General features: G+C 48.0%; 1 protein-coding gene across 1 annotated transcript in view; it reads left to right on the forward strand.

Annotated features, from left to right (window-relative positions):
• Positions 1 to 19,145: 19,145 nt before the first annotated feature.
• Positions 19,146 to 26,373, forward strand: part of LOC148537741 (protein kinase C delta type-like) — a 37,105-nt gene continuing 29,877 nt past the window's right edge. Inside the window, exon 1 of the mRNA XM_088460394.1 lies at positions 19,146 to 19,755. Within this exon, the coding sequence (XP_088316520.1) occupies positions 19,146 to 19,755 (610 nt within the window). The remainder of the gene's footprint in view (positions 19,756 to 26,373) is intronic.

Consider the following 26,373-nt stretch of genomic DNA (forward strand, 5'->3'; position numbering starts at 1 on the left):
AGTGCCAAGCGTGCGCCTGTGTCATAAGTAAAGGGCCGGCTGGCTTGACCGTTAAGGGTGCTGTAACCCCCGAAAGTACACTCCAGTCCAAACCAAAAAAAAAATTATTTTCTGTGTTTGTGAATTGTGTGCGCAGTAGCCGCACGTGCATCAACAAAGTAGTGCCAAGCGTGCGCCTGTGTCATAAGTAAAGGGCCGGCTGGCTTGACCGTTAAGGGTGCTGTAACCCCCGAAAGTACACTCCAGTCCAAACCAAAAAAAAAATTATTTTCTGTGTTTGTGAATTGTGTGCGCAGTAGCCGCACGTGCATCAACAAAGTAGTGCCAAGCGTGCGCCTGTGTCATAAGTAAAGGGCCGGCTGGCTTGACCGTTAAGGGTGCTGTAACCCCCGAAAGTACACTCCAGTCCAAACCAAAAAAAAAATTATTTTCTGTGTTTGTGAATTGTGTGCGCAGTAGCCGCACGTGCATCAACAAAGTAGTGCCAAGCGTGCGCCTGTGTCATAAGTAAAGGGCCGGCTGGCTTGACCGTTAAAGGGTGCTGTAACCCCCAAAGTACACTCCAGTCCAAACCAAAAAAAAAATTATTTTCTGTGTTTGTGAATTGTGTGCGCAGTAGCCGCACGTGCATCAACAAAGTAGTGCCAAGCGTGCGCCTGTGTCATAAGTAAAGGGCCGGCTGGCTTGACCGTTAAAGGGTGCTGTAACCCCCGAAAGTACACTCCAGTCCAAACCAAAAAAAAATTATTTTCTGTGTTTGTGAATTGTGTGCGCAGTAGCCGCACGTGCATCAACAAAGTAGTGCCAAGCGTGCGCCTGTGTCATAAGTAAAGGGCCGGCTGGCTTGACCGTTAAGGGTGCTGTAACCCCCGAAAGTACACTCCAGTCCAAACCAAAAAAAAAATTATTTTCTGTGTTTGTGAATTGTGTGCGCAGTAGCCGCACGTGCATCAACAAAGTAGTGCCAAGCGTGCGCCTGTGTCATAAGTAAAGGGCCGGCTGGCTTGACCGTTAAGGGTGCTGTAACCCCCGAAAGTACACTCCAGTCCAAACCAAAAAAAAAATTATTTTCTGTGTTTGTGAATTGTGTGCGCAGTAGCCGCATGTGCATCAACAAAGTAGTGCCAAGCGTGCGCCTGTGTCATAAGTAAAGGGCCGGCTGGCTTGACCGTTAAAGGGTGCTGTAACCCCCAAAGTACACTCCAGTCCAAACCAAAAAAAAAAATATTTTCTGTGTTTGTGAATTGTGTGCGCAGTAGCCGCACGTGCATCAACAAAGTAGTGCCAAGCGTGCGCCTGTGTCATAAGTAAAGGGCCGGCTGGCTTGACTGTTAAAGGGTGCTGTAACCCCCGAAAGTACACTCCAGTCCAAACCAAAAAAAAAATTATTTTCTGTGTTTGTGAATTGTGTGCGCAGTAGCCGCACGTGCATCAACAAAGTAGTGCCAAGAGTGCGCCTGTGTCATAAGTAAAGGGCCGGCTGGCTTGACCGTTAAAGGGTGCTGTAACCCCCAAAGTACACTCCAGTCCAAACCAAAAAAAAAATTATTTTCTGTGTTTGTGAATTGTGTGCGCAGTAGCCGCACGTGCATCAACAAAGTAGTGCCAAGCGTGCGCCTGTGTCATAAGTAAAGGGCCGGCTGGCTTGACCATTAAGGGTGCTGTAACCCCCGAAAGTACACTCCAGTCCAAACCAAAAAAAAAATTATTTTCTGTGTTTGTGAATTGTGTGCGCAGTAGCCGCACGTGCATCAACAAAGTAGTGCCAAGCGTGCGCCTGTGTCATAAGTAAAGGGCCGGCTGGCTTGACCGTTAAGGGTGCTGTAACCCCCGAAAGTACACTCCAGTCCAAACCAAAAAAAAAATTATTTTCTGTGTTTGTGAATTGTGTGCGCAGTAGCCGCACGTGCATCAACAAAGTAGTGCCAAGCGTGCGCCTGTGTCATAAGTAAAGGGCCGGCTGGCTTGACCATTAAGGGTGCTGTAACCCCCCGAAAGTACACTCCAGTCCAAACCAAAAAAAAAATTATTTTCTGTGTTTGTGAATTGTGTGCGCAGTAGCCGCACGTGCATCAACAAAGTAGTGCCAAGCGTGCGCCTGTGTCATAAGTAAAGGGCCGGCTGGCTTGACCGTTAAGGGTGCTGTAACCCCCGAAAGTACACTCCAGTCCAAACCAAAAAAAAAATTATTTTCTGTGTTTGTGAATTGTGTGCGCAGTAGCCGCACGTGCATCAACAAAGTAGTGCCAAGCGTGCGCCTGTGTCATAAGTAAAGGGCCGGCTGGCTTGACCGTTAAAGGGTGCTGTAACCCCTGAAAGTACACTCCAGTCCAAACCAAAAAAAAAATTATTTTCTGTGTTTAGCCGCACGTATATATCAAATCGATATAACATAAATGGAGGACCAAACTTTCTCCGATAAAAATAAAATAGAGAAAGATCAAGAACCACTTCCTCCTAGTGCTGAAGCTGCTGCCACTAGTCATGACATAGACGATAACATGCCATCAACGTCGTCTGCCAAGGCCGATGCCCAATGTCATAGTAGAGGGCACATACAATCCCAAATGGCAAAGTTCAGGAAAATGACCTTGAAAAAGACATTTAAATCAGCTGAAGAGAAACGTAAACTTGCCAATATGCCATTTACGACACGGAGTGGCAAGGAACGGTTAAGGTCGATCCCTAGTATGTTCATGACTAGTGGTTCAGCTTCACATGACGATGGAAGCCCTCCTCCCACTAAAAAAATCAAAAGAGTTAAGCTGGCAAAAGCACAGCGAAGAACTGTGCTTTCTAAGAAGATATCACAAATCCCCAAGGAGAGTCCAAGTGTGGTGGTGGTTGCGATGCCTGACCTTCCCAGCACTGGACGGGAAGAGGTGGCTCTTTCCACCATTTGCACGCCCCCTGCAAGTGCTGAAAGGAGCACCCACAGTCCACTTGCTGATATGCAAATTGAAGATGTCACTGTTGAAGTACAACAGGATGAGGATACTGGTGTAGCTGGCGCTGAGGAGGAAGTTGGCGAGGAGGATTCTGATGGTGATGTGGTTTGTTTAAATCAGGCTCCGGGGGAGACAGTTGTTGTCCGTGGGATGAAAAAGCCCATCGCGGTCATGCCTGGGCAGAAGACCAAACATTCCACCTCTTTGGTCTGGCAATATTTCTATCCAAATCCGGACAACAACTGTCTTGCCATATGTACCATATGTAAAGGTGAAATAAGTAGGGGTAGGGACGTCAACCACCTAGGAACATCCTCCCTTATACGGCACCTGCAGCGCGTTCATAAAAAGTTACTGTCAAGTTCAGAAACTTTGGCTAAGACCGTAAGCAGTCCAGGGACACCTAAATCCCGTTGTCCTGTTGTATCCAAGCGCCTGCAAACCACACCGTCAACTCCCTCCTCGTCAATTTCCTCCTTAGTCAGGATCGGAAGTAGTCCTGCAGGCCATGTCACTGGCATGACTGACTCTCCTATCCGGGATTCCTCTGGAGGATCCTGCATTGCTACGCCTACTGCTGCCGCTGCTGCTGTTGCTGCTGCTGGGAGTCGTTCATCATCCCAGAGAGGAAGTAGGAACACCACTACTTTTACTAAACAATTGACCCTCCAACAGTCCTTAGCGAGGAGGATGAAGTACGACAGCAGTCATCCTGAAGCAAAACGTATAACTGAGGCCTTGACTGCTATGTTGGTGTTAGACGTGCGTCCGGTATCCGCCATTAGTGCAGTGGGATTTAGACAATTGATGGAGGTAGTGTGTCCCCGGTTCCAAATCCCGTCTAGATTCCACTTCACTAGGCAGGCGATACCGAGACTGTACAGAAACGTCAGAAAAAGTGTCCTCAGTGTCCTGAAAAATGCCGTTGTACACAATGTCCACTTAACCACGGACATGTGGACAAGTGGAACAGGGCAGACTAAGGACTATATGACTGTGACAGCCCACTGGGTAGATGTATCACCTTACGCAGCAACAGCAGCAGCGTCACCAGTAGCAGCATCTCAGAAACGCCAGCTCGTTACAAGGCAGGCTACGCTGTGTATCACCGGTTTCAGTAAGAGGCACACCGCCGACAACCTCTTAGAGAAACTGAGGGAAATCATCGCCCAGTGGCTTACCCCACTTAGACTCTCCTGGGGATTTGTGATATCTGACAACGCCACCAATATTGTGCGGGCATTACATCTGGGCAAATTCCAGCACGTCCCATGTTTTGCTCACACAATAAACTTGGTGGTGCAGAATTTTCTGAAAAGCGACAGGGGCGTGCAGGAGACGCTTTGGGTGGCCCGAAAAATTTCTGGCCACTTTCGCCATTCAGCGACTGCGTGCCGAAGACTGGAGCGCCAGCAAACACTCTTGAACCTACCCCGCCATCACCTGAAGCAAGAGGTTGTGACGCGGTGGAACTCAACCCTCTATATGCTTCAGAGGATGGAGGAGCAGCAAAAGGCCATACAAGCCTATACATCCACCTATGACATAGGCAAAGGAGGGGGTATGCACCTGACTCAAGCGCAGTGGAGAATGATTTCCGTGTTGTGCAAGGTTCTCCAGCCCTTCGAACTTGCCACACGTGAAGTTAGTTCAGACACAGCCAGCTTGAGTCAGGTCATTCCCCTCATCAGGCTTTTGCAGAAGCAGCTGGAGAAAGTGAAGGAGGAGCTAAGACGGAGCGATTCCGCTCGGCATGTGGGACTTGTGGATGAAGCCCTTCATTCGCTTTGCCAGGATTCCAGGGTGGTCAATCTGTTGAAATCAGACCACTACATTTTGGCCACCGTGCTTGATCCTAGGTTTAAAGCCTATGTGGTGTCTCTCTTTCCGGCCGACACAAGCCTGCAGAGGTGCAAAGACCTGCTGGTGAACACACTGTCAGCTGAAGCGGAATGTGACACGTCAACGGCTCCTTCTTCATTTTCTCCCGCAACTGGGGCTGCCAGGAAAAAACTTAGGTATCCTAAGCAACCCGCTGGCGGTGATGCAGGGCAGGCAGGACCAAGTTTGGACATCTGGTCCGGACTGAAGGACCTGGCAACAATTTCTGACATGTCTACTGTCACTGCATATGATACTGTCACCATTGACAGAATGGTGGAGGATTACATCGGTGACAGCATCCAAGTAGGCATGTCAGACAGTCCATACCTGTACTGGCAGGAAAAAGAGGCAATTTGGAGGCCCCTGTACAAGCTGGCTCTATTTTACCTGAGTTGCCCCCCCTCCAGTGTGTACTCCGAAAGAGTGTTTAGTGCAGCCGGGAACCTTGTCAGCGAAAGGCGTAGGAGGTTGCTTCCACAGAATGTGGAGAAGATGATGTTCATCAAAATGAATTATCAGCTCTTCCAGGGAGACCAGCCTCCAGAAGGTACAGAGGGACCTGTGGTGGTGGATTCAAGTGGGGACGAGTTAATACTTTGTGAGGATGAGGATGTACACACTGAAGAGGGTGAGGAATCGGTGGATGAGGAGGATGAGGATGACATCTTGCCTCCGTAGAGCCAGTTTGTGCAGGGACACATTAATTGCCAGCTTGTTTTGTGGGGGCCCAAACGAACCAATCATTTCAGCCACAGTTGTGTGGCAGACCCTGGCGCTGAAATGATTGATTTGTTAAAGTGTGCATGTCCTGTTTATACAACATAAGGGTGGGTGGGAGGGCCCAAGGACAATTCCATCTTGCACTTCTTTTTTTTCTTTGCATTATGTACAGTTTGGGGCCTAGTTTTTCTAACTGCCATCCTGTCTGCCACTGCAGTGTCACTCCTAGATGGGTCACGTGTTTGTGCCGCCCACTCGTGTCGCTTAGCATAGTCATCCAGCTACCTCGGTGCAACCTTTTGGACATGAAAACACTATTGTGAGGTGTGAGGTGTTCAGAATAGACTGGAAATGAGTGGAAATTAAGGTTATTGAGGTTAATAATAGCATAGGAGCAGAGAAACCAACAAATTCTGTGATTTTAGCTGTTTTTATGCTTTTTTTAAAAAAAATACAGATCCAAAACACAAAACCCAGAACCCAAAACACGGAAGGGTGGTTTTGGCAAAACCAATCCAGATCCAAAACACGAAGAAAGATCCAGATCCAAAACCAAAACACAAAACACGAAAAGTGGCCGGTGCACACCCCTAACAACAATACACTTACCACACACTCGCTGCTGCTGCAGAAGAAATAGAATACTGTACTGAATACTGTATATATTATTATTGCAATAGTAATGTTATTTATAGAGGGTATCTATCCAAATATATAAACCATAAAATATCTTATAGAGAAGGTAACTGCTTCTGTAGTTATAGAATATTACTGACATATTAAATATTCACAATTATCTATTCTAACTACAGACCCCATGAACCTTCTCTATAAGACATTTTGAGGTTTATATATTTATATAGCTTTTATACTAACAATAATATTGCAATCACTAAATATTTTCTGTTTAAATTATTCTGTTTTCATTTTTCTTTTTTTGTTCTTCCATATGTCACTATGTGCCCCCTCATTGTCTCTATGTGCCATCTCAATGTCTCTATGTGCCCCCTCCATGTCTCTATGTGCTCCCTCATTGTCTCTATGTGACCCCTCCATGTCTCTATGTGCCCCCTCCATGTCTCTATGTGCTCCCTCATTGTCTCTATGTGCCCCCTCAATGTCTATTTGTGCCCCCTCAATGTCTCTATGTGCTCACTCAATGTCTCTATGTGCCCCCTCTGTGTCTCCATGTGCCCTCTCCCTGCCTGTTTGCATGTTTTGACGGTGCTCGCAACCTACAGTAGCACATCAGTAATTACTATTAATATGCTCCAGACAATCATTCTTTCTCCACCTGATTTTTTTTTCTGTGGTAGTCCCCCTCCCTTCACCCCTCTCCTCCTACAATCTTTCATCCTGTCCCTTACATAAAGAAGAATGGTGAGGTGCCTAGAACACTGATTCTTCTTTCTGCACATCCCCTAGTGGCTGTTCTTGCCTCTCTAGTGGAGAGCAACACACTATTTCATGGGCTCCTGACCTTCCAGTCCTCCAATGCACTCTTCATGCCCCAGCGCTGCAATGTTTGCAGACATTATTGTGAGTGAATGAATGAAAAGTTCATCTGCTCTCCCTATGCCATTCCGTGTCAGCCTTCCTCCAAAGAGTAATTATTCCTTGACTGCAGGTCACGGTCACCCGGAGCAAGCATCGATATCTGAGTATGATGGACTGCATACCTCCCAACTATCCTGATTTCTGTTGGTAAGTCCCATTTTCAGACACTTGGCTGGATGCATCAAGTGATACATATATCGCCAATGGAAACGGTATGAAATACCGCCGTCCCTCTGGCCGGCAGTTCGAATCCCATCCGCGGCAGGCCGACAGAAGCAGAGATCCTGGCAGCGGAAGCCCGACAACGCTGGAAATACCGATCGTCCGTAGGTAAGTAAAAACTAACCTAACCCCCTAACCCTCTTTAGGGGTGCCTAACCCTAACCTCCCCCACAAGTGCCTATACCTAATTCCCCCTGTAAGTGCCTAACCCTAACCCCCCCCTTCCCTGCTGCCTAACCCTAAGTGCCCCCCCGGGGTGCCTAACCCTAACCCTCCCTCCCCCTAGCCTAACCCTAACCCTCCCGGGGGGGTGCCTAACCCTAAGCCCTCCTCGGGTGCCCTAAACCTAACCCTCCCCCCTGCGGCTGTCTGCCCACGGTGCCCGCCATCCCTTCGATCGGGATGCCGGGCGCCTGTCTCCCGGCATCGGGAAAATGACAGGCGTCTAGATATAGACGCCTGTCATTTAACCCTCGCCGGGATAAAGCAGTCGGGAAGCCGGCTGTCGGGATTAAGACAGCCGGTTTCCCGATTGCATCCCATAGCCAATCAGGGGAAGCCACTGTGCTGCAGCAGGGACAGACCCACTCCCCCAGGTCTGGCTAAAGAAGAGACAGACAGACTGATAGACGGTAGGTAGACCAGAGTCACTCTGTATCTAAGTAAGTTAGCTCAGCTGGGAGAGGGGAGGGCACTGGGCAGATGGATGCTGCTGCCTACTGGATGAAATCTGAGCCTGACTCTCAGGGGTAAATTTACTAACATTCGAGATGGTCCCAATTTTAAAAGTGATTTATCTCACTGGTACTCGCCAAAATTCAGGTGATTTGATCCCTTTTTTTTAATCAAATTTACCAACAGGTGATTTGAGGCTAAACAAGTTTGCCAATGGTGAAGCAGAACGAGATATCTCTCCCGAGTAACTCGTTTTGCAGGAGATTACTCACCCGAGATTGCAGTGTTTTCTCTCTGCAAATCTCTCCCGAGCTAGCAGCCTGCACATATCAGTGAGATATGTGCTTTCTGCTTGTGTGTTAAGACTTGTAAAAAATAGATAAATGTTTTTTTTTAAAAATGACGTGAGATATCCCCCCAAAACACTAACCAGCCCCGGGCTTGCCAGCCTGTCCTGGTTCTTAATTTACAGGGAAAAAAATGTGTAGGGTTCCACTGTAAATTACGAACCAGCAACAGGCAGCAGGGATAGAGCTGGTTTTAAATATACGGAGAAAAAATTTACGTGAGGTACCCTGTATATTTAAAACCAGCCCTGTACCCTTTCTAACGGGGGACTGATACCACACCCACGGGTGCCCTTCACCAGGCCCCCCAGCCACAGCATCAGCCCTGACCGTTAGTCAGTCCAGGCCAGGGATCCCTGGGGAGTTGGGACCCCCCAATAAAGGGGTCACCTTCTCCAGGGCACCGCTGGCCTAGTCTGATAGCCTGGGGCTATCCCCGCCACCCCTGGGTTGTGGGTGGCGGGTTGATACTGTTAGGTGTAGTGTAAAAATTAGACTTTTCTTCATTGTCTTTACAGTGGAACTACAGGTCCCAGCAAGCCTCCCCCACATGCTGGTACTTGGAGAACCACAAGTACCAGCATGCAGGGCATTAAGGACCCACTGATACCTGTAAAGAAATGGTTAATAAAACATACAACACACCATGAAAATAAAGCTTTATTGCATCCATAAACACACTTACACATACTCACCTGTTTCCAGATGTTCATGTCCCCTTGTCAACATAAAGTATCCCATCGAATTACCTGTAAAAAAAATCCAATACTCACCTTTATGTCCCTCGATGTTCAGAGAGCAAACTCTCTGTCAAAATCACTTTTCAAACTCTCAACCCCCTGAGCTGCACGATGTTCTCCGCAGAAATACAATACGTGCCACGGATACAGTGTAACAACATGCTTCTGCATGCTGTTACACTGCGCTAATATCAGCTCGTGGGAACGAGTTGACTTCAGTCCCGGGCCGCTGGCCAATCAGCGGCGGCTAACATTAGTGGACACTCATTGGCTGGGACCCACACGGGCTTAGCCAATGAGCAGCTCCTCCACGTGGGTCCCAGCCAATGAACGGCCGCTAATGTTAGCCGCCGCTGATTGGCCAGCGGCCCGGGACTGAAGTCAACTTGTTCCCACGAGCTGACATTAGCGCAGTGTAACAGCATGCAGAAGCATGTTGTTACACTGTATCCGGGGCACGTATTGTAATTCTGCGGAGAACATCGTGCAGCTCAGGGGGTTGAGAGTTTGAAAAGTGATTTTGACAGAGAGTTTGCTCCTATCTCACCCGAGCTTGTCATCCCGATTTTTGGTAGATTTGAGAGATGTATGTTTTAGGTGAAAAGCACTTCTGATTTGCCCTGATGGTGATTTGATTCGAGATTGCTATCTCACCCGAGTTTTACGAGTGAGATGAGAGAAATCTCTCTCTAACTCACCCGACTTTACCTTTAGTAAATTTACAAGCAGGAAAAAAATCAATAAATCACCCGAGATGGTCATCTCGACCTATCTCGATTATTAGTAAATTTACCCCTCAGAGGTACTGGCTGCCTGGAGTGCTGATGGGCATGGGCACTGGGAAGAGAGGGTTACTGCCTGCTGGATGGATCTGACCGAGTCTAAAATGTGGTGCTGGGATGCTGCTGAGTGACTATGCACTCCCGGCCTGGGTTTGGGAAAGGGGTGTACCCACCGTACATAGAGGCCACGGCCAATGTATATGTATATATACGTGTATATGTGTAAGTATGTATATATATTGTATATATGTATTGGTGGTGGGATTATCTGCTAGGGGGCACCAGCCAAAATCTTGCCTAGGGCTCCAAATTGGCTAGGGCCGGCTCTGTATGTGGCCTAGCCCCAGTACATGCTGTAACTGGAAAGTGGTCCCCATTGGTTAGGCTGTGCTCAGGGCTGGCACAATGTGGTAAGTGGGGTAAGCATTGCCAGGCCGGAGAGGCGCCTTCCCCGCTCCGCCGACGTTTTTATTCTTGTATCTTTCTCCTCTTTGAGACCTGACATCTCTCTGCAGGGGATTGGACGTGGGGCTGCACACTACATACATCTGCCTAGTTGAAAAGGGTACTTTAAACCAACAAATACAAGTACCTTCATAGAGAATTCACAGATCTTTAATATAGGAGTTAATAGATTCAGGTGTAAGGGGTCTGACTGCAATGTGATGGGTTTGAATCCTGAGTATGACAGAGGATTGGTGTCCAAATGTAGATTCCTGGAGTGTTATAATTGTCAGGACGACATTTTTTGGAATAATAATGAAACATTGACAGCTATTTGGATATCTGCTATGATTAGGGGGTAGTCATCTGACTATACTGTTATCGGCAAGTCCTGTGAGTGCCACATAATCAATGCCCTATGCAGCCTCATAGCATGCGCTGAAGTTAGCAATTTCTGAGTAAGGTCAGAGCTTGTGCAAGTGTGCATGAGGCTGTGATGGTACTTGATTGTACTGATGGTTTTGCACTCTTGCTAAACATTACGTTTGTGTGTAAAGTAAAGTGGGCATCCTTATGTAGTGCTGCGGCGGCATAGTGGCCCTGATTCAGAGCCGCTCGCTCTGAATCAGGGCCGGGCTTGTTTTTTTTTTTTTGAGCGGCCTCCTGGCCGCTCTCATAGCTGTGGTTGACCACCCACAGCTATAGCGAGTGGCCAGGAAGATGGCCGCGATGGTCAAGACCATCGAGACTATCGGGCTTGCGACGAGACCCTTGTGGTAGGGTCTCGTTGCCGCAAGTCCCAGAGAGATTTTGGCTCATGATGTTAGTGGGGCCGGCCCCAGACGGAGGCGTTCACATGGGAACGCCTCAGTTTGGGCAGTCACTCCCCCGGCCCGCCCACCAAAGGGGGTGTACTGTCACTCAACATCGACAGCACGCCCCCTTTGTTGTGACACCCGGAGACATCTGTCGTGCGCATGCGCACTGGCCCACCATCGACCCGCTTGCGACCGGGTCTGAATCAGGCCCAGTGTTCGCAATTAATTAGCATACTATCGCAGTTGAACTGCGTGCGTAGTTGTAGCTGTGATCGCAATTAGGCCATAAGGCTGTATACCACTTTCCTATAGAGAAATTAGTGATGTCTGGAAATGACTGATTGCATCTAAATCCTTTTCTATCCATTGTTAAAAGCAGTGTAAAGTCTCTCCCAAGCAGTAACAAGTAAGAGGCCTACCTGCTGCCTCAGCTCCTGCAGCCTCACACTCTCCTCTCCCCAGTAGCATGGCCAAGATATAGTGAAGACCAAGCCGTACCTGGACCAGAAGCTGGGCACCAGGGTAACATAAGGTGCAGTATGGCTGAGTAGACAGGGACACGGGATGTGGTAAGGCTGGGTTAAGGGTGTTGGGAAGTTCAGTAAGGTTGAGCCAGGGGTGCAGGGTGCTAAATGCTCCCTGGGCACACTTTCCTACTTTGCAGAACTCCTCCTCGGAAGCAGCCTGGAGAGGAGATTCTGCAAACATCTTTGGGGGGTGGGGCCGCACTGTAGACATCATTATGCCCCACCCACCACAGGAAAATACAGAGATTCACTGGTCTGAAAGAAGGGGGTGGGGCTAAATGACGCAATGTGCGATGTTTTAGCCCCGCCCACTTTCCAGTGAGCCATTTATTCCTAGGAAAATCTCCCCATCCTGCCCACTTCACTGGAAAGTGGGCAGGATGCGGGAGATCTTCCTACACTTTCAGGGGGCTATCCAAAAAATCAGCAGCCTCCCGAAACTTCCGGGAGTGTAGGCAAATATGCCCTTGTGCCAGGCCATTTTCAGTGCCTTGGGCCACCCACTGGTATCTGTAGATGTTGTTACATCATGTCCCCTGATATTTTACCCCATGCCTGTCACCATTGAGTATGGTAGTCTTTAGACCACTGCCTGTGCTGCTGCACTATTTGGCACAAGCATGAAGAGGGGGGGGTTCTCTCAAGCAGCCAGATAGCTCAATACATTTTTTCTTTTCCAGCACACATGGATGACATCATGATGATTTGCTGCGCCATGCCACCAAAGTGAAGATGAGCCACGAAGAGGAACAAAGGCAAAAAAAAAATAAAGGAAAGTATTGCTTGCTGCTGGAGATACAGGGGAATGGAGCTGTATAGACAAAGAGGCGAATGAGCTGTGGATACAGGAGATGGTGCTGGGTGAAAGGAGATGGATCTTGGGACATAGGAGATAACTCTGGGGGAGAGGAGATGATGCTGGGGACATAGGAGATGGCGTTGGGTGAGTTGAAATGGCACTGGGTACACAGTAGATGGTACTGGGAGGAGATGGAGCTGGAGACACAAAAAATTGAGCTGGTAGAGAAAAAATGGCGGAGAGGAGATGTAGCTAGGGACACAGGAGATGGTCATGGGGATAGGAATGGAGTTAGGGATACAGGAAATGGCACTGGGGAGAGCAGATAAAGCTAAGAACACATGAGATGGTGCTGGTAGAGAGGAGTTGATGCCGGGGATACAGGAGATGGTTCTGGGGACATAGGGGATGGTACTGGGAGAGGAGATGGAGCTGGGGACACAGGAGATGGAGCTGGGAGAGAGGAAATGGTGCTGGTGGAGAGGAGATGGAGCTAGGGACTCAGGAGATGGTCATGGGGAGAGGAAATGGAGTTAGGGATACAGGAGATGGCACTGGGGAGAGCAGATAGAGCTAGGAATACATGAGATGGTGCTGGTGGAGAGGAGTTGATGCTGAGAATAAAGGAGATGGCATATGGATGTTGCTAGAGAGAAATGGGGATGGTGCTGGAGTGACACACAGGGGATGGGGGCTGGTGTTGGAGATACACAGGGAGATGGTGCTGGAGAGACACAGGGAATTAGTACTAGAGAGACACATGGGGGAGGAAGGGGAGGCTGGTGCTGGAGACACACAGGTAGGACCGTTGTAGTATTGGAAAAAAAGGCTGGTAGGCAGTTATCTTCAGAAAGGCAACAACTCTAAAGAAATCATATTACTTATACAAATGGTACCAACTTAGTAATATATAGTAGCACAGATGGTGTAATGGTTAGCATTACTGCTTCACAGCACTGAGGTCATGGGTTCGATTCCCACCATGGCCCTACCTGTGCGGAGTTTGTATATTCTCCCTGTGGTTGCGTGGGTTTCCTCTGGGCACTCCGGTTTCCTCCCACATGCCAAAAATATACTGGTAGGTTAATTGGCTCCCGACAAAAATTGACCATAGTGTGTGTGTGTGTGCGCATGTGGTAGGGAATAAAGATTGTAAGCTCCACTGGGGCAGGGATTGATGTGAGTGGCCAAATATTCTCTGTAAAGCGCTGTGGAATATGTGTGCGCTATATAAATAACTGGTAATAAATAAATAAATAAAATAAATATTTTATTAATATAAAATTGTTTGATTCGGAAGAGTCACATTTTGCCCTGCCCCAAAACCTCTGTTATTATGTATGATTTGGTTGAACCTCTGTTGCATGGTGATGACATTGGCTTTATTCTCACGTAAACAGGCAGCTTTCAGACCATGTGATTGATCTACATGAATACCGACGCAATACACTGCCTGTCCAGGGAGGATCAATTTCTTCAGAGGTTCCCCGTTGCAGAGAAATCATATAGGTAAGAAAAGACTCATTCACAGGGGATACATAGGAGTTGCAAAAAAACATAGAAGTGACAAGGGCCATATTATACTTTCTTATCGTCGCTATTCGTGGCAATAAGAAACTATTGATTGCCTGGATGTATCATTAATCACACACACAGTACAGGGGCTCTGAAAGGAGTCCATCCATGCAATGTTTAAGAAGTGAAATGCATGCAAAAGCAATCTGACCACACATGTGTGTCAGCCATTGCCGGGGTGGGTTCTGCAAGTATAGTTATGTACTTATCCTGCCTACTTTGGTGTTGGTTCCACCTGCAGTGGATTAGTGCCGTCCACATGAGGCCACTTCCAAAAAAGAATATCCAGGGCTACCTTTAGTTCCCAATCTGCTCCTGCATACCGATGTTCAGTGCAAGTGTCAAATAGCGCTGGCTATAGCACATGTGACATCTTGTGCATCTCCCCTAAAGGCCGGGTGTGTGTGTAACTACTTACTAGGGGTGAGCGGGTTCGGATTTCTGAAATCCGAACCCCCCCGAGCCCCCCCGATCCGAGGCAGATCCGAGTCAGGCTCGACTTTTCCCGGCTGACTCGGATCTGAAATCGAGGCAAAACGTCATCATCCCGCCTTCCGAGTCTCGCGGGTTTTGGATCCTATATAAGGTACCCGCGTCGGCGCAATTTTCTCACTCGGCTGTGGACAGTGAAGAGGGAGGGTGGGAGTTAGGGCTGGCTGGGCTGTGTAGTGTAGTGTGATGCAGAGTAGTGTTGTGCTGTGCTGCGCTGTGCTGCTGTTGTCCACTACTTCAAAGTCCATAGGGGCTGTGCTGCTGTTGTTAATAGGGGCTGTGTCCACTACTTCAAAGTCCATAGGGGCTGGCTGGACTGTGTTGTGCAGTCAGTTCTCCATAGGGGCTGTGTCCACTCCAAAGTCCTGTGCAGTGTCCCAGTCCTAAAGGGGTGCTGTAGTGTTGTCCAGGGGGTGCTCTGTCCATCAGGGGTGCTCCCCCCAAGTGCTAAAAAAATAATATATTTTCTGTGTTTGTGAATTGTGTGCGCAGTAGCCACACGTGCATCAACAAAGTAGTGCCAAGCGTGCGCCTGTGTCATAAGTAAAGGGCCGGCTGGCTTGACCGTTAAAGGGTGCTGTAACCCCCAAAGTACACTCCAGTCCAAACCAAAAAAAAAATTATTTTCTGTGTTTGTGAATTGTGTGCGCAGTAGCCGCACGTGCATCAACAAAGTAGTGCCAAGCGTGCGCCTGTGTCATAAGTAAAGGGCCGGCTGGCTTGACCGTTAAGGGTGCTGTAACCCCCGAAAGTACACTCCAGTCCAAACCAAAAAAAAAATTATTTTCTGTGTTTGTGAATTGTGTGCGCAGTAGCCGCACGTGCATCAACAAAGTAGTGCCAAGCGTGCGCCTGTGTCATAAGTAAAGGGCCGGCTGGCTTGACCGTTAAAGGGTGCTGTAACCCCCAAAGTACACTCCAGTCCAAACCAAAAAAAAAATTATTTTCTGTGTTTGTGAATTGTGTGCGCAGTAGCCGCACGTGCATCAACAAAGTAGTGCCAAGCGTGCGCCTGTGTCATAAGTAAAGGGCCGGCTGGCTTGACCGTTAAAGGGTGCTGTAACCCCTAAAGTACACTCCAAACCAAAAAAATATATATTTTCTGTGTTTGTGACTTGTGTGCACTGTGGCTGCACATGCATCAACAAAGGAGCAGCGCCAAGCGTGCGCCTGTGTCCCATAAGTAAAGAGCCGGCTGGCTCATTTCTTAAAGGGTGGTGTAACCCACAAAGTGCACTACTCTCCAGCAAAAATAAAAAAATATTTTCTGTGTTTGTGTGCGCTTTAGCCGCACGTATATATCAATATAACATAAATGGAGGACCAAACTTTCTCCGATAAAAATAAAATAGGGAAAGATCAAGAACCACTTCCTCCTAGTGCTATTGCTGCTGCTGGGAGTTGTTCATCATCCCAGAGAGGAAGTAGGAACATCACTACTTTTACTAAACAATTGACCCTCCAACAGTCCTTAGCGATGAGGATGAAGTACGACAGCAGTCATCCTGAAGCAAAACGTATAACTGAGGCCTTGACTGCTATGTTGGTGTTAGACGTGCATCCGGTATCCGCCATTAGTGCAGTGGGATTTAGACAATTGATGGAGGTAGTGTGTCCCCGGTTCCAAATCCCGTCTAGATTCCACCTGCATCCTCGAAGCAGCAGCGACAAGCGTGCGTCTGTCTGTTAAAGGGTGGTGACACCCTCAAAGTGTGCTACACAAACAATAAAAATATTGTTCTTTTTTTTTCGGTCTTTGTGAAATGTGTAGGCTGTAGCCGCACCTGCATCCTTAAAGCAGCAGTGACAAGCATGCGTCTGTCTGTTAAAGGGTGGTGACACCCTCAAAGTGTGCTACACAAACAATTAAAATATTGTTCTTTTTTTTTCTGTCTTTGTGAAATGTGTGGGCTGTAGCCGCACCTGCATCCTTAAAGCAGCAGCGACAAGCGTGCGTCTGTCTGTTAAAGGGTGGTGACACCCTCAAAGTGTGCTACACAAACAATTAAAATATTGTTCTTTTTTTTCGGTCTTTGTGAAATGTGTGGGCTGTAGCCGCACCTGCATCCTTAAAGCAGCAGCGACAAGCGTGCGTCTGTCTGTTAAAGGGTGGTGACACCCTCAAAGTGTGCTACACAAACAATAAAAATATTCTTCTTCTTTTTTCTGTCTTTGTGAATTGTGTGGGCTGTAGCCGCACTTGCATCCTCAAAGCAGCAGCGACAAGCATGCGTCTGTCTGTTAAAGGGTGGTGTAACCCTCAAAGTGCGCTCCACAAACAATAAAAATATTATTTATTTTTTTTCTGTCTTTGTGAATTGTGTGGGCTGTAGCCGCACTTGCATCCTCAAAGCAGCAGCGACAAGCGTGCGTCTGTCTGTTAAAGGATTACATCGGTGACAGCATCCAAGTAGGCATGTCAGACAGTCCGTACCTGTACTGGCAGGAAAAAGAAGCAATTTGGAGGTCCCTGTACAAACTGGCTCTATTTTACCTGAGTTGCCCCCCCTCCAGTGTGTACTCCGAAAGAGTGTTTAGTGCAGCCGGGAACCTTGTCAGCGAAAGGCATAGGAGGTTGCTTCCACAAAATGTGGAGAAGATGATGTTCATAAAATGAATTATCAACTCTTCCAGGGAGACCAGCCTCCAGAACGTACAGAGGGACCTGTGGTTCAAGCGGGGACAAATTAATACTCTAAGGGTGGGTGGGAGGGCCCAAGGACAATTCCATCTTGCACCTCTTTTTTTTCTTTGCATTATGTACAGTTTGGGGCCTAGTTTTTCAAACTGCCATCCTGTCTGCCACTGCAGTTTCACGCCTAGATGGGTCACGTGTTTGTGCCGCCCACTCGTGTCGCTTAGCATAGTCATCCAGCTACCTCGGTGCAACCTTTTGGACATAAAAACACTATTGTGAGGTGTGAGGTGTTCAGAATAGACTGGAAATGAGTGGAAATTAAGGTTATTGAGGTTAATAATAGCATAGGAGCAGAAAAACCTACAAATTCTGTGATTTTAGCTGTTTTTATGCTTTTTTTCAAAAAAATACAGATCCAAAACACAAAACCCAGAACCCAAAACACGGAAGGGTGGTTTTGGCAAAACCAATCCAGATCCAAAACACGAAGAAAGATCCAGATCCAAAACCAAAACACAAAACACGAAAAGTGGCCGGTGCACACCCCTACTACTTACCAAAAATTTTTCAACAGCAAAAGAAAATAGAATAAAAAATAATATATTACAATTTTAAACATACACTTACCTGGATTTCTTTTTTACTCTTTTTCTCTGCTTTTCTCTCTTTTCTTTTATTTACTTTACCTGGGCTAATTTCTTCTTTCCTTGCTTCTGTCCTTCCCCTGCTTGTTTTTCTGTTCCTTCCAGGGGGCAGCCAGGGGCGGACTTTCCATGGCCCTGCCTGTATGGGAGTCTCCTACTCAGAGGCTACCATATAGGGTTCTAGACTCATATGAGTCAGTTATATATATTTTAGTAGTAATACATATGGGAGCCTCCTATTAAGAATGACGCTCCCATTTATTATATATTTATTATGTTATCTGGGTGTGGGGGCACCTGAAGTCTGAGGAGGGTCCTGGGTGACACAGCCGCTAGCTGCAATACAGCCATGTCACTAATATGGTCACACTGCTGGCCCTGCTTGTTGTGTCTCAGGCTGTCATCTGTGACTCACGGAGCACAGCCACAGCTACACACAAGCAGTCTCCCCTGTAATACGGTCGCCAATATCACAGCCTGTTCTGTTACTAACTTATAGCGTACATGGCTTCTGTCACCCTGCAGGACATAAAGTAACAGAAGCTGTAGCATGCAGCCGCACATGCAGACAGGTGGATCAAGGCCACATCAACCACTGAACCACCAGGGCGCTTACTGCAGAGAAGGCAGCCCAGGACTCTAGGTGATGGTGCGGCCCAGGAGGGGGAGGGGGGGCATAGGTCCCCCTGCCCCCCCTAGTCCACTGCTGCTGTGTAATTATCACCTACAAAAGTAATTTTTCAGTCATTATTTTTTTGAAACAAAACTCTCAGGGACCTGAATTGTCAGAGCTTTGCTCATCTCTAGTAACAGAAGTGACACGTCCATGACTGAGGACTATTTTCAGTATTCAGCTGTGAAATAAATAACATTATTTGTGCTAACACCTGTGTGTTCTGTATTTATCTTTTCAATAACTATTTGGTATTGTTATAAACTGTGTGCCCCTGTGATAGGGAATAGAGATTGTAAGCTCCTCCGGGGCAGGGTCTAATGTCAGTAACTGAAATGTTCTCTGGGAAGCACTGTCTAATATTTGTGCGCTACATAAATAATTGGTAATACATAATATATAGATAAGAAACAAATTAATGCTTTTTTTTTTTTAAATAAAATAGGTGACAAATATAATACAATATACACCTTAATATAGATACATTTTAATCTTATCAATTTACATTGATAAAACGACTCCAACCCCATAATTAAGGAAACCCCTATTTAATCCAGTGCTAATCTCACACATGCCTCCCTATTGATGTTACATGTACATAGGCTCGCCCAGCATACACCATGTATGTAGCACAGGGATATGGGCAGGTAACTGCCACTGATGGCACATGCCACTTTTGAAAGCTGCAGCTGGCGTCAGGGCAGTTTACTTTCAAACCACTGGTGGAAGAGCGACCGTTGGAAGCCAGGGATGAAGAAGGCCACCATGGAGAGGAGCATCGGTTCCAGCAAGAATGGGAAGAAGAGGTGCAGGAAGCTATCATCCAGCTCAGAGGAGTGGAGCAAGAATGGACATGACATGAAGAGGAGCATCACTTCCATCTCCTCCTCCGAAGAAGAGGTGAAGGTCTCCATCAAGAAGGGGATGAAGAGATGGAGGAAGCCATTATCCAGCTCAGAGGAACAGAACAAGACTGGACATAACAGGAAGAGGAGGATCCTATCTGACTCCTCTGATGCGGAAGAGGTTGTAGTCTCCATCAAGAAAGGGAGGAAGAGATGGAGGAAGCTATCGTCCAGCGCAGAGGAGAGCAAGAACGGACATGACAGCAAGAGGAGGTTTATTTCCAAACCCTCTGATGACGAACAGGAGGTCTCCAATAAGAGACAGAAGAGATGCAGGCACTTGTCATCTTGCCCAGAGGAGAAGATCGGAGATGGGGATAAGAAGAAGAAGAGCAAAGAACATCACGTAGATGCAGAGAGACAGGGTAAGGGAGACTCATACATACAAACTGTTTTCATACAAACACTGTGAATGACTTTTGGTAGGCTGTGCTATAGAAGACAAGTGCTGAGGCCTCTATTTCTATTACTATTATTTGAAAATACTTTTACAGTACATATATTTATTTACATCATGCTAAGTTTCTTGCATCAAAATCTAATTTAATGGTGCCTTATTAGTAATCCAAAAATGCTTATAAATTAAAATATTTGTATTTATTAGTAATAAGAGGTTGCGTTATATCTGGGCTGAAATATTGTGCCCCATGTACTACAACCAAACTTTTACTTATTGTGGGGAGATGTAACAAATCTTAGAGAGATAAAGTGGAGAGAGATAAAGGGATCTATTTACTAAGCCTTGGATGGAGATAAAGTGAACAGAGATAAGTTACCAGCCAACCAGCTCCGAACTATCATCTTTCAAACACAGCCTGTGACATGGCAGTTAGGAGCTGATTGGCTGGTACCTTATCTCCATTCACTTTATCTCCATCCAAGAGCCGTGTTCAATTAGCAGTGAAAACTGCAGTTTCTTTTCTCCATTTTCACCTGTTTGCCTTTTTTTGGCGATCACTTTGATTGTGCCCCCCACTGGCTATGTGCCAGGCTCAGGGGGCTCACAGCACGCCCCTTCCCAGCATGCAGCAGCGCTGCAAAAATATTATTTTTATTATATTTCCCCCTAAGGGGGCGTGGCCATGCCTCCCTGCGATTAGGCCACGACCCCCAATCACCTGGCCCCGGCGTCACTCTTGGTGCGCCTGCATCTGCCCTAAGAGTATCGGTAATGTGTAAAGCACCATTGACACCACATGTATTACTGTGCACTTTGTCTTTGCCATGGAGCCGCTCTTTTGCATCAGAGACAAATCAGAGCTCTGGTTTCCAGTAATGATACTCAGGTTAAGGACTCAGGCCCTCATTCAGAGTCGATTGCTAGTTACAAGCGGTCACTCTAAATGAGGGCGGACGCTTGTGGTGTGAAGTGCGGCCTCCTGGTCGCTAGCTAAGCTGTGGTTACCACCCACAGCTCTAGTGAGTGACCAGGTTGATGGTTGCGATGGTCAGGACCATCGCGACCATCGGGGCTTGCGACGAGACCCTAAGGTTGGGTCTCGGCAAGCGCAAGCCCCAGGGAGCTTCCTGCTCCGATCGAGCAGGAAGCTCCCCACTGACATCATTGCTGATGCCAGTGGGGCCGCCCCCAAACGGCAAGCGTTCCGTCAGGAATGCCTACGTTTGGCCGGCCACCCCCCCTGCCCACCTCCCAAACAGGGCAAACTGTCAATCACCATCGACAGCTCGCCCCCTTTGGTGCGAGACCCGTAGCGACGGAATGCCCACCGCTAGCCGGGTCTCGTGCATGTGCACGTCGGAGCCGGCTCTGACGTTTGCATGCCCAGTGGGCAAACATCGACTCAGTTGCGAGTGCTCAGCGCTTGCGACCGGGTCTAAATAAAGCCCTCAATCCAATTAATTGCGATGTACTCGCAGGTGCGTGTCATCGTGACACCTGCCGCACTTGACAGCGGCCAGGATTCGCATATAAGTGCCTGCACCTCCATTCAACTCAAAGCAAAATTCTGCAAATTCAGGCTCAAAATGGGCAGCGAGGGTTGCGAGATTCCATGCCATTGCCGACTTTTTAATGCTGTGGAAAAGGCAACTTGCGCCCTGTGCAATCAATTGAGTTGACCTCTTAGTGTGTGGGTGATGTACTGTAATTGGATGTGTAGAGCTGCCAATGACAAGGAAGCTTCAGTCACTTGCAGTGTGGGTAGTATTTGGATCTACTGATTAATGTGAATTAGAAGTAATGGTGAATACACATGTAATGATTTTGTAACCAACGATTTTCTGTCAGATTTTCCCTTGAAAAAGTGAACGATTTTTTGAAGTGTAATGAATGATGAACGAATAATGGGCCTGATTCAGACCCGGTCGCAAGCGCTGAGCGCTGGCAACTGAGTCGATGGTGGCCCAGAGCGCATGCGCACGATGGAGCTGGCTCCGTCGTGCTCATGCGCGAGACCCGGCTAGCGACGGGCAATCCGTCGCTCCGGGTCTCGCACCAAAGGGGGCGAGCTGTCGATGTTGAGTGACAGCTTGCCCCCTTTGGTGGGCGGGCCGGGGGGGTGGCTGCCCAAACGGAGACGTTCCCATGAGAACGCCTGCCATTTGGGGGCGGCCCCACTGACATCACGAGTGATGTCAGTGGAGAGATTCCGGCACTGTTAGAAATCTCTCTGGGGCTTGCGGCCACGAGACCCTACCACTAGGGTCTCGTCACAAGCCCGATGGTCACGATGGTCTTGACCAACGCGCCCATCATCGTGGCCGCTCACAATAGCTGTGGGTGGTCACCAACAGCTATGCGAGCGGCCAAGAGGCCGATCCAAAAAAAAAAAAGCCCGGCCACTAGGGCCGGTTTGACGGAGTACAGGCTTACCCGGGAGAACAACCTCCCAGATGGCGCCATACTCTGACATGCGCGGCCGCGTCATTGCGTAATGACACCATGATGCAGTCGCGGCTGGTGCCAAGACACTCCCGGGCAGCGTCCACCCAGGTAGGTGGATGCTATAGTGAGACAGCTCCTGCGAGCTGTCAACGTGCAGGGCTGCCCGTGAACCCTGCTTCCTCTGTTACTATGTGCGGCCACGTCAGGGCCGGATTATAGGCACGCCCCCTGGCTGGCTCCTGCATCCCGCCTCCAAGCAACAGCACCCAGTGATGATCGCGGCTGACTTAGGAAGGCCTGCCCCCTTTGATGAAATAATTCCGCGATTCGCGGGTGAGTAGGGTGTGGGGCATTATGCCGCGAAGTGCCTGCTCTCTTTAGAAAAGCTGGTACCTGCACACACTCCTTTCCTCCCTCTCAATCTTTCTCTGTTCCTCACTCCCTTCACCTCTCTCTGTCCCCTACTTCTTTCTCCCACCCTCTCTCTTCCTTTATCTCACTCTCTGAGGGGAATTCAATTAGGAGCGAATACATTCGCCAGGTCGACTCTGCGCGGCAGCAGCCGCACTTTACTGCGTCGGGATTTCGCTCGTTAAGTAACGAGCACTTTTGAGTGAATCGGGCATTCAGCTGACCGTGCCAAGGGTGCGAGAAGGGATGCCGTTGCCGGCGTTTAAATCCCGTGGCAACGGCAATTCGCACCCTTCGTTTGCAATTGAATTCTCTCTCTGTCTCTCTCCATCTCCCTCACTTTCTACCCCCTCTCTTATGGTCCATACACACATACGGACCATAATTCCATTGATACAATATTGCTGGCAGATCATTATGCACCCTCCCTGGTATGCTGGATGATCAATATCGATCATCCAGCACACCACCAACTTACCGACTACTATTGCAATCCGCGATCATCGATCGCGGGTCCCTATAGTAATTTGCTCATAATTGAGCAAGTTGACCGGCATGCATAACAATTTGAAAGATTACGGTAACGATATCATTATCGTTCAAATTGTTCTTTTAAATCGCTACGTGTGTACGCACCATTACCCTGTCTCCCTTTCCCCCCCCCCCTCTCTCTCTCTCTCTCTCTCTCTCTCTCTCTCTTTCGCTCTCTCTCCCTCCCTGTCTCTCTCTCCCTCACCCCTTTCCCTCTCTTAGGGGTCTATTTGATGCTAATTATCGGGGTCCGGACAATTCATCATAGCTCCAGCGCGGAGACAGCTGATCTGAAAATCAGCTGTCTCCCTAAAGTGTTTCACTGTTCCTTTCAGAAGAGACAAGTGCGCATGTGTGACCTACAGGTCACGCATGCGCACAAGAGCGTATGGGGACAGCGGGCCATTCTGAGAGAGGAAGGTAAGCAGGAGATATCTGTGATATCTCCTGCTTTACCTTCTTGATGAATGGCCCAAAAACCTAGGCCCTGATTCAGAGCCGGACGCTCTGACCAGAGCGCTCGCTCTGAATCAGGGCCCTCCTCCATTAATATGGAGCATCCTCCTGGACGCTCGTATATCTGTGGGTCACCACCCACAGCATATACGAGCGTGCAACAAGATGGTCGCAATGGTCTTGACCATCGCGACCATCGGACTTGCGAGTGAAACCCTGTGGTCGGGTTTCTCAACCACAAGCCCTGGAGTGATTTTGGCTCTATCAGAGCCAAAATCACTCCCACTGACATCACTAGTGATGTCAGTGGGGCCGGCTTCAGACGGCAGGCGTTCCCATGGGAACGCCTCCGTCTGGCAGGCACGCCCCCGACACGCCCACCAAAGGGGGCGTGCTGTCAATCAACATTGACAGCACGCCCCCTTTGGTGCGAGACCCAGAGCGATGGAAGCTCCCTCCGTCGTGCGCATGCGCAGTGGGGGCCATCGACCCACTTGCGAGTGTACTGCCGCTCGCGAGTGGGTCTGAATGACCCCCCTAATTTCTACAATTGCAGGTGAAAATGTTCATTTTCCTGTGCTTTTGTAAAAAAAAGTGACGATGAATATTCCGCTATGTATCTCACTCCCTGTCCCTCTCTCTCTCTATCTCCTTGTCCCTCCTTCTCTCTTTCTCTCTCTCTCTCTCTCTCTCTCTCTCTCTCTCTCTCTCTCTCCCTTACTCTCTCCCCTCCCTCACTCTCTGTCTCTCTCCCTTCAACCTTTCTTCTCCCTGGCAATTTTATTGATGGGGCCCCCACAAGTCTTAATCCGGCCCTAGTCCACGTTTGTACTTAGTGATGCGGCCAGGTAAGAGATGCGTGGCGGGGCTGGGCCTGGGAGTAACCTGGGAGGAATGGCTGGACGACATTTTGACAGCTCCTGTGAGCTGCCAGTAGGATTGCCCGGCGGCACCATGCTAAGGACACGGTTTAGTCACTGGAGTGTCACGTGCGGCCGCGGTGATGTCATGACGCGGCTGGCCGATGGATGAAAATCGCGGCAAGGGCGGACGAGAAGCTGACTGGATGTACTGGATGCCATCTTCGTACACCTCATGATCTGCTGACAGACGCCATCTGCAGATGCCAGGGTATTACTGTGAGTGGCATAATGTTTTATAAGAAACATTATTGTTTGTTAGTCATAATGTATAAGGGGCATTACTGTGTAGCATAATGTATAAGGGGCACTACTACTCCATGTCACAATTTATAAGGGCCACTACTACTGTGTGGCATAACGTGAATGGGCTCTACTGTGTGGTGTAATGTGAATAAGGGACACTACTGTGTGACGTAACGTGAAAAAGGGACACTATATTGTGTGACGTAATGTGAATAGGGGACACTACTGTGCAGTGTAGTGTGATGAAGGGATACTACTGTGTGGTGTAATGTGACTAAGGGACACTACTGTGTGACATAACGTGACTATTGGGCACTACTGTGTGACATAACATGAAAACTACTGTGTGACGTAAAGTGAAAAATGGACACTACTATGTGACGTAACGTGAAAAAGGTGCACTACTGTGTGACTTAATGTGAATAAGGGACACTACTGTGCGGTGTAATGTAATGAATGGGCACTACTGTGCGGAGTAATTTCTTTAGATTGTAGGCTCTCATGAGCAAGGCCCTCTTCCCTCATGTGCTTCTCCTTATACTTTCTTTTACTTCTTACTCCTCAAAAGAGCTCTAACAATTGATTGCTGACTTCCTGCTGTTTATTTTGAGTGCTATGATCGCTAATGCAGCATATACTTGTCCTGTATTCTATTGTACTGTAAGTCACTGGTTTCTTGTTCACTTATTTATTTATGTACTTTCTAAGACTCTGTGGAACACTTATGGCACCATAGAAATAATTTGAATTGGGGGTACTACTATGTGGTTACGCACCTTCCCAGCGAGACCACACCTGGATTTTTGACCACACCTGGATTTTTTTGGCGCATGCCTGCGGCACGAGTTCTCCCTGCTACACCAGCGGGTTGCGGCACAAACGCTCTTTTGTTAAAATGTGTAGTTACAGCTCTGCTTTGGTGTGCACAGATGTGTCTTCTGCGTACAGCACCTCTGCCCTAAAAAATTCCTGCAGTGAACACTATCTAATCCTGTACAACTGCTAAGCTAGGGCTTGGTCATTTGGGAAAATGTAATGTCTGACTATGGCACATGTTTGAAACCCTTGCAGGATGAGCTCTGTTGTAGGTATTACATTTTTAATACAGAGAATTATGTGTACTTTTATGTTGTTCTAATATTATATTTGTAAGAGCATAGACTAAGAAGTGGGAGGGGCCAGGAATAGTAAGGGGAGGAGTCTATGCCAGCAGCCAGATGCTGTCGTGAGTTGGGCCTGTTTGCTCTTTAAATGCCGGGGCCTATTTTCAGTCCCAGTACGGGCTTGTCTGGGGCCAAAGTACGATTTGTGGAGCTTGTTAACTATATCTCCTTCCAGAGCTTCACACTTGTGTATATGACAATATGACAACCTGCATCGTTGTTGGGCAGACACTGAATCATGATTGGCTTACAGTAGCAGCGCTGTCATGTGACCACACATTATAGGCAAATGCTATTGGAATAACATAGTTATTGAGATTAGACACATTTGTGTGTATATACTGTTATTGTGAGCAAAATTAAATACTATAGGGGCGATTCAATTGTTTTGTTGGCAACGATAATTGATGG

The sequence above is a fragment of the Taudactylus pleione genome, unplaced genomic scaffold (genome assembly GCF_031769625.1).
Source record: "Taudactylus pleione unplaced genomic scaffold, aTauple2 ptg000044l, whole genome shotgun sequence".
Lineage (NCBI taxonomy): Eukaryota > Metazoa > Chordata > Amphibia > Anura > Myobatrachidae > Taudactylus > Taudactylus pleione.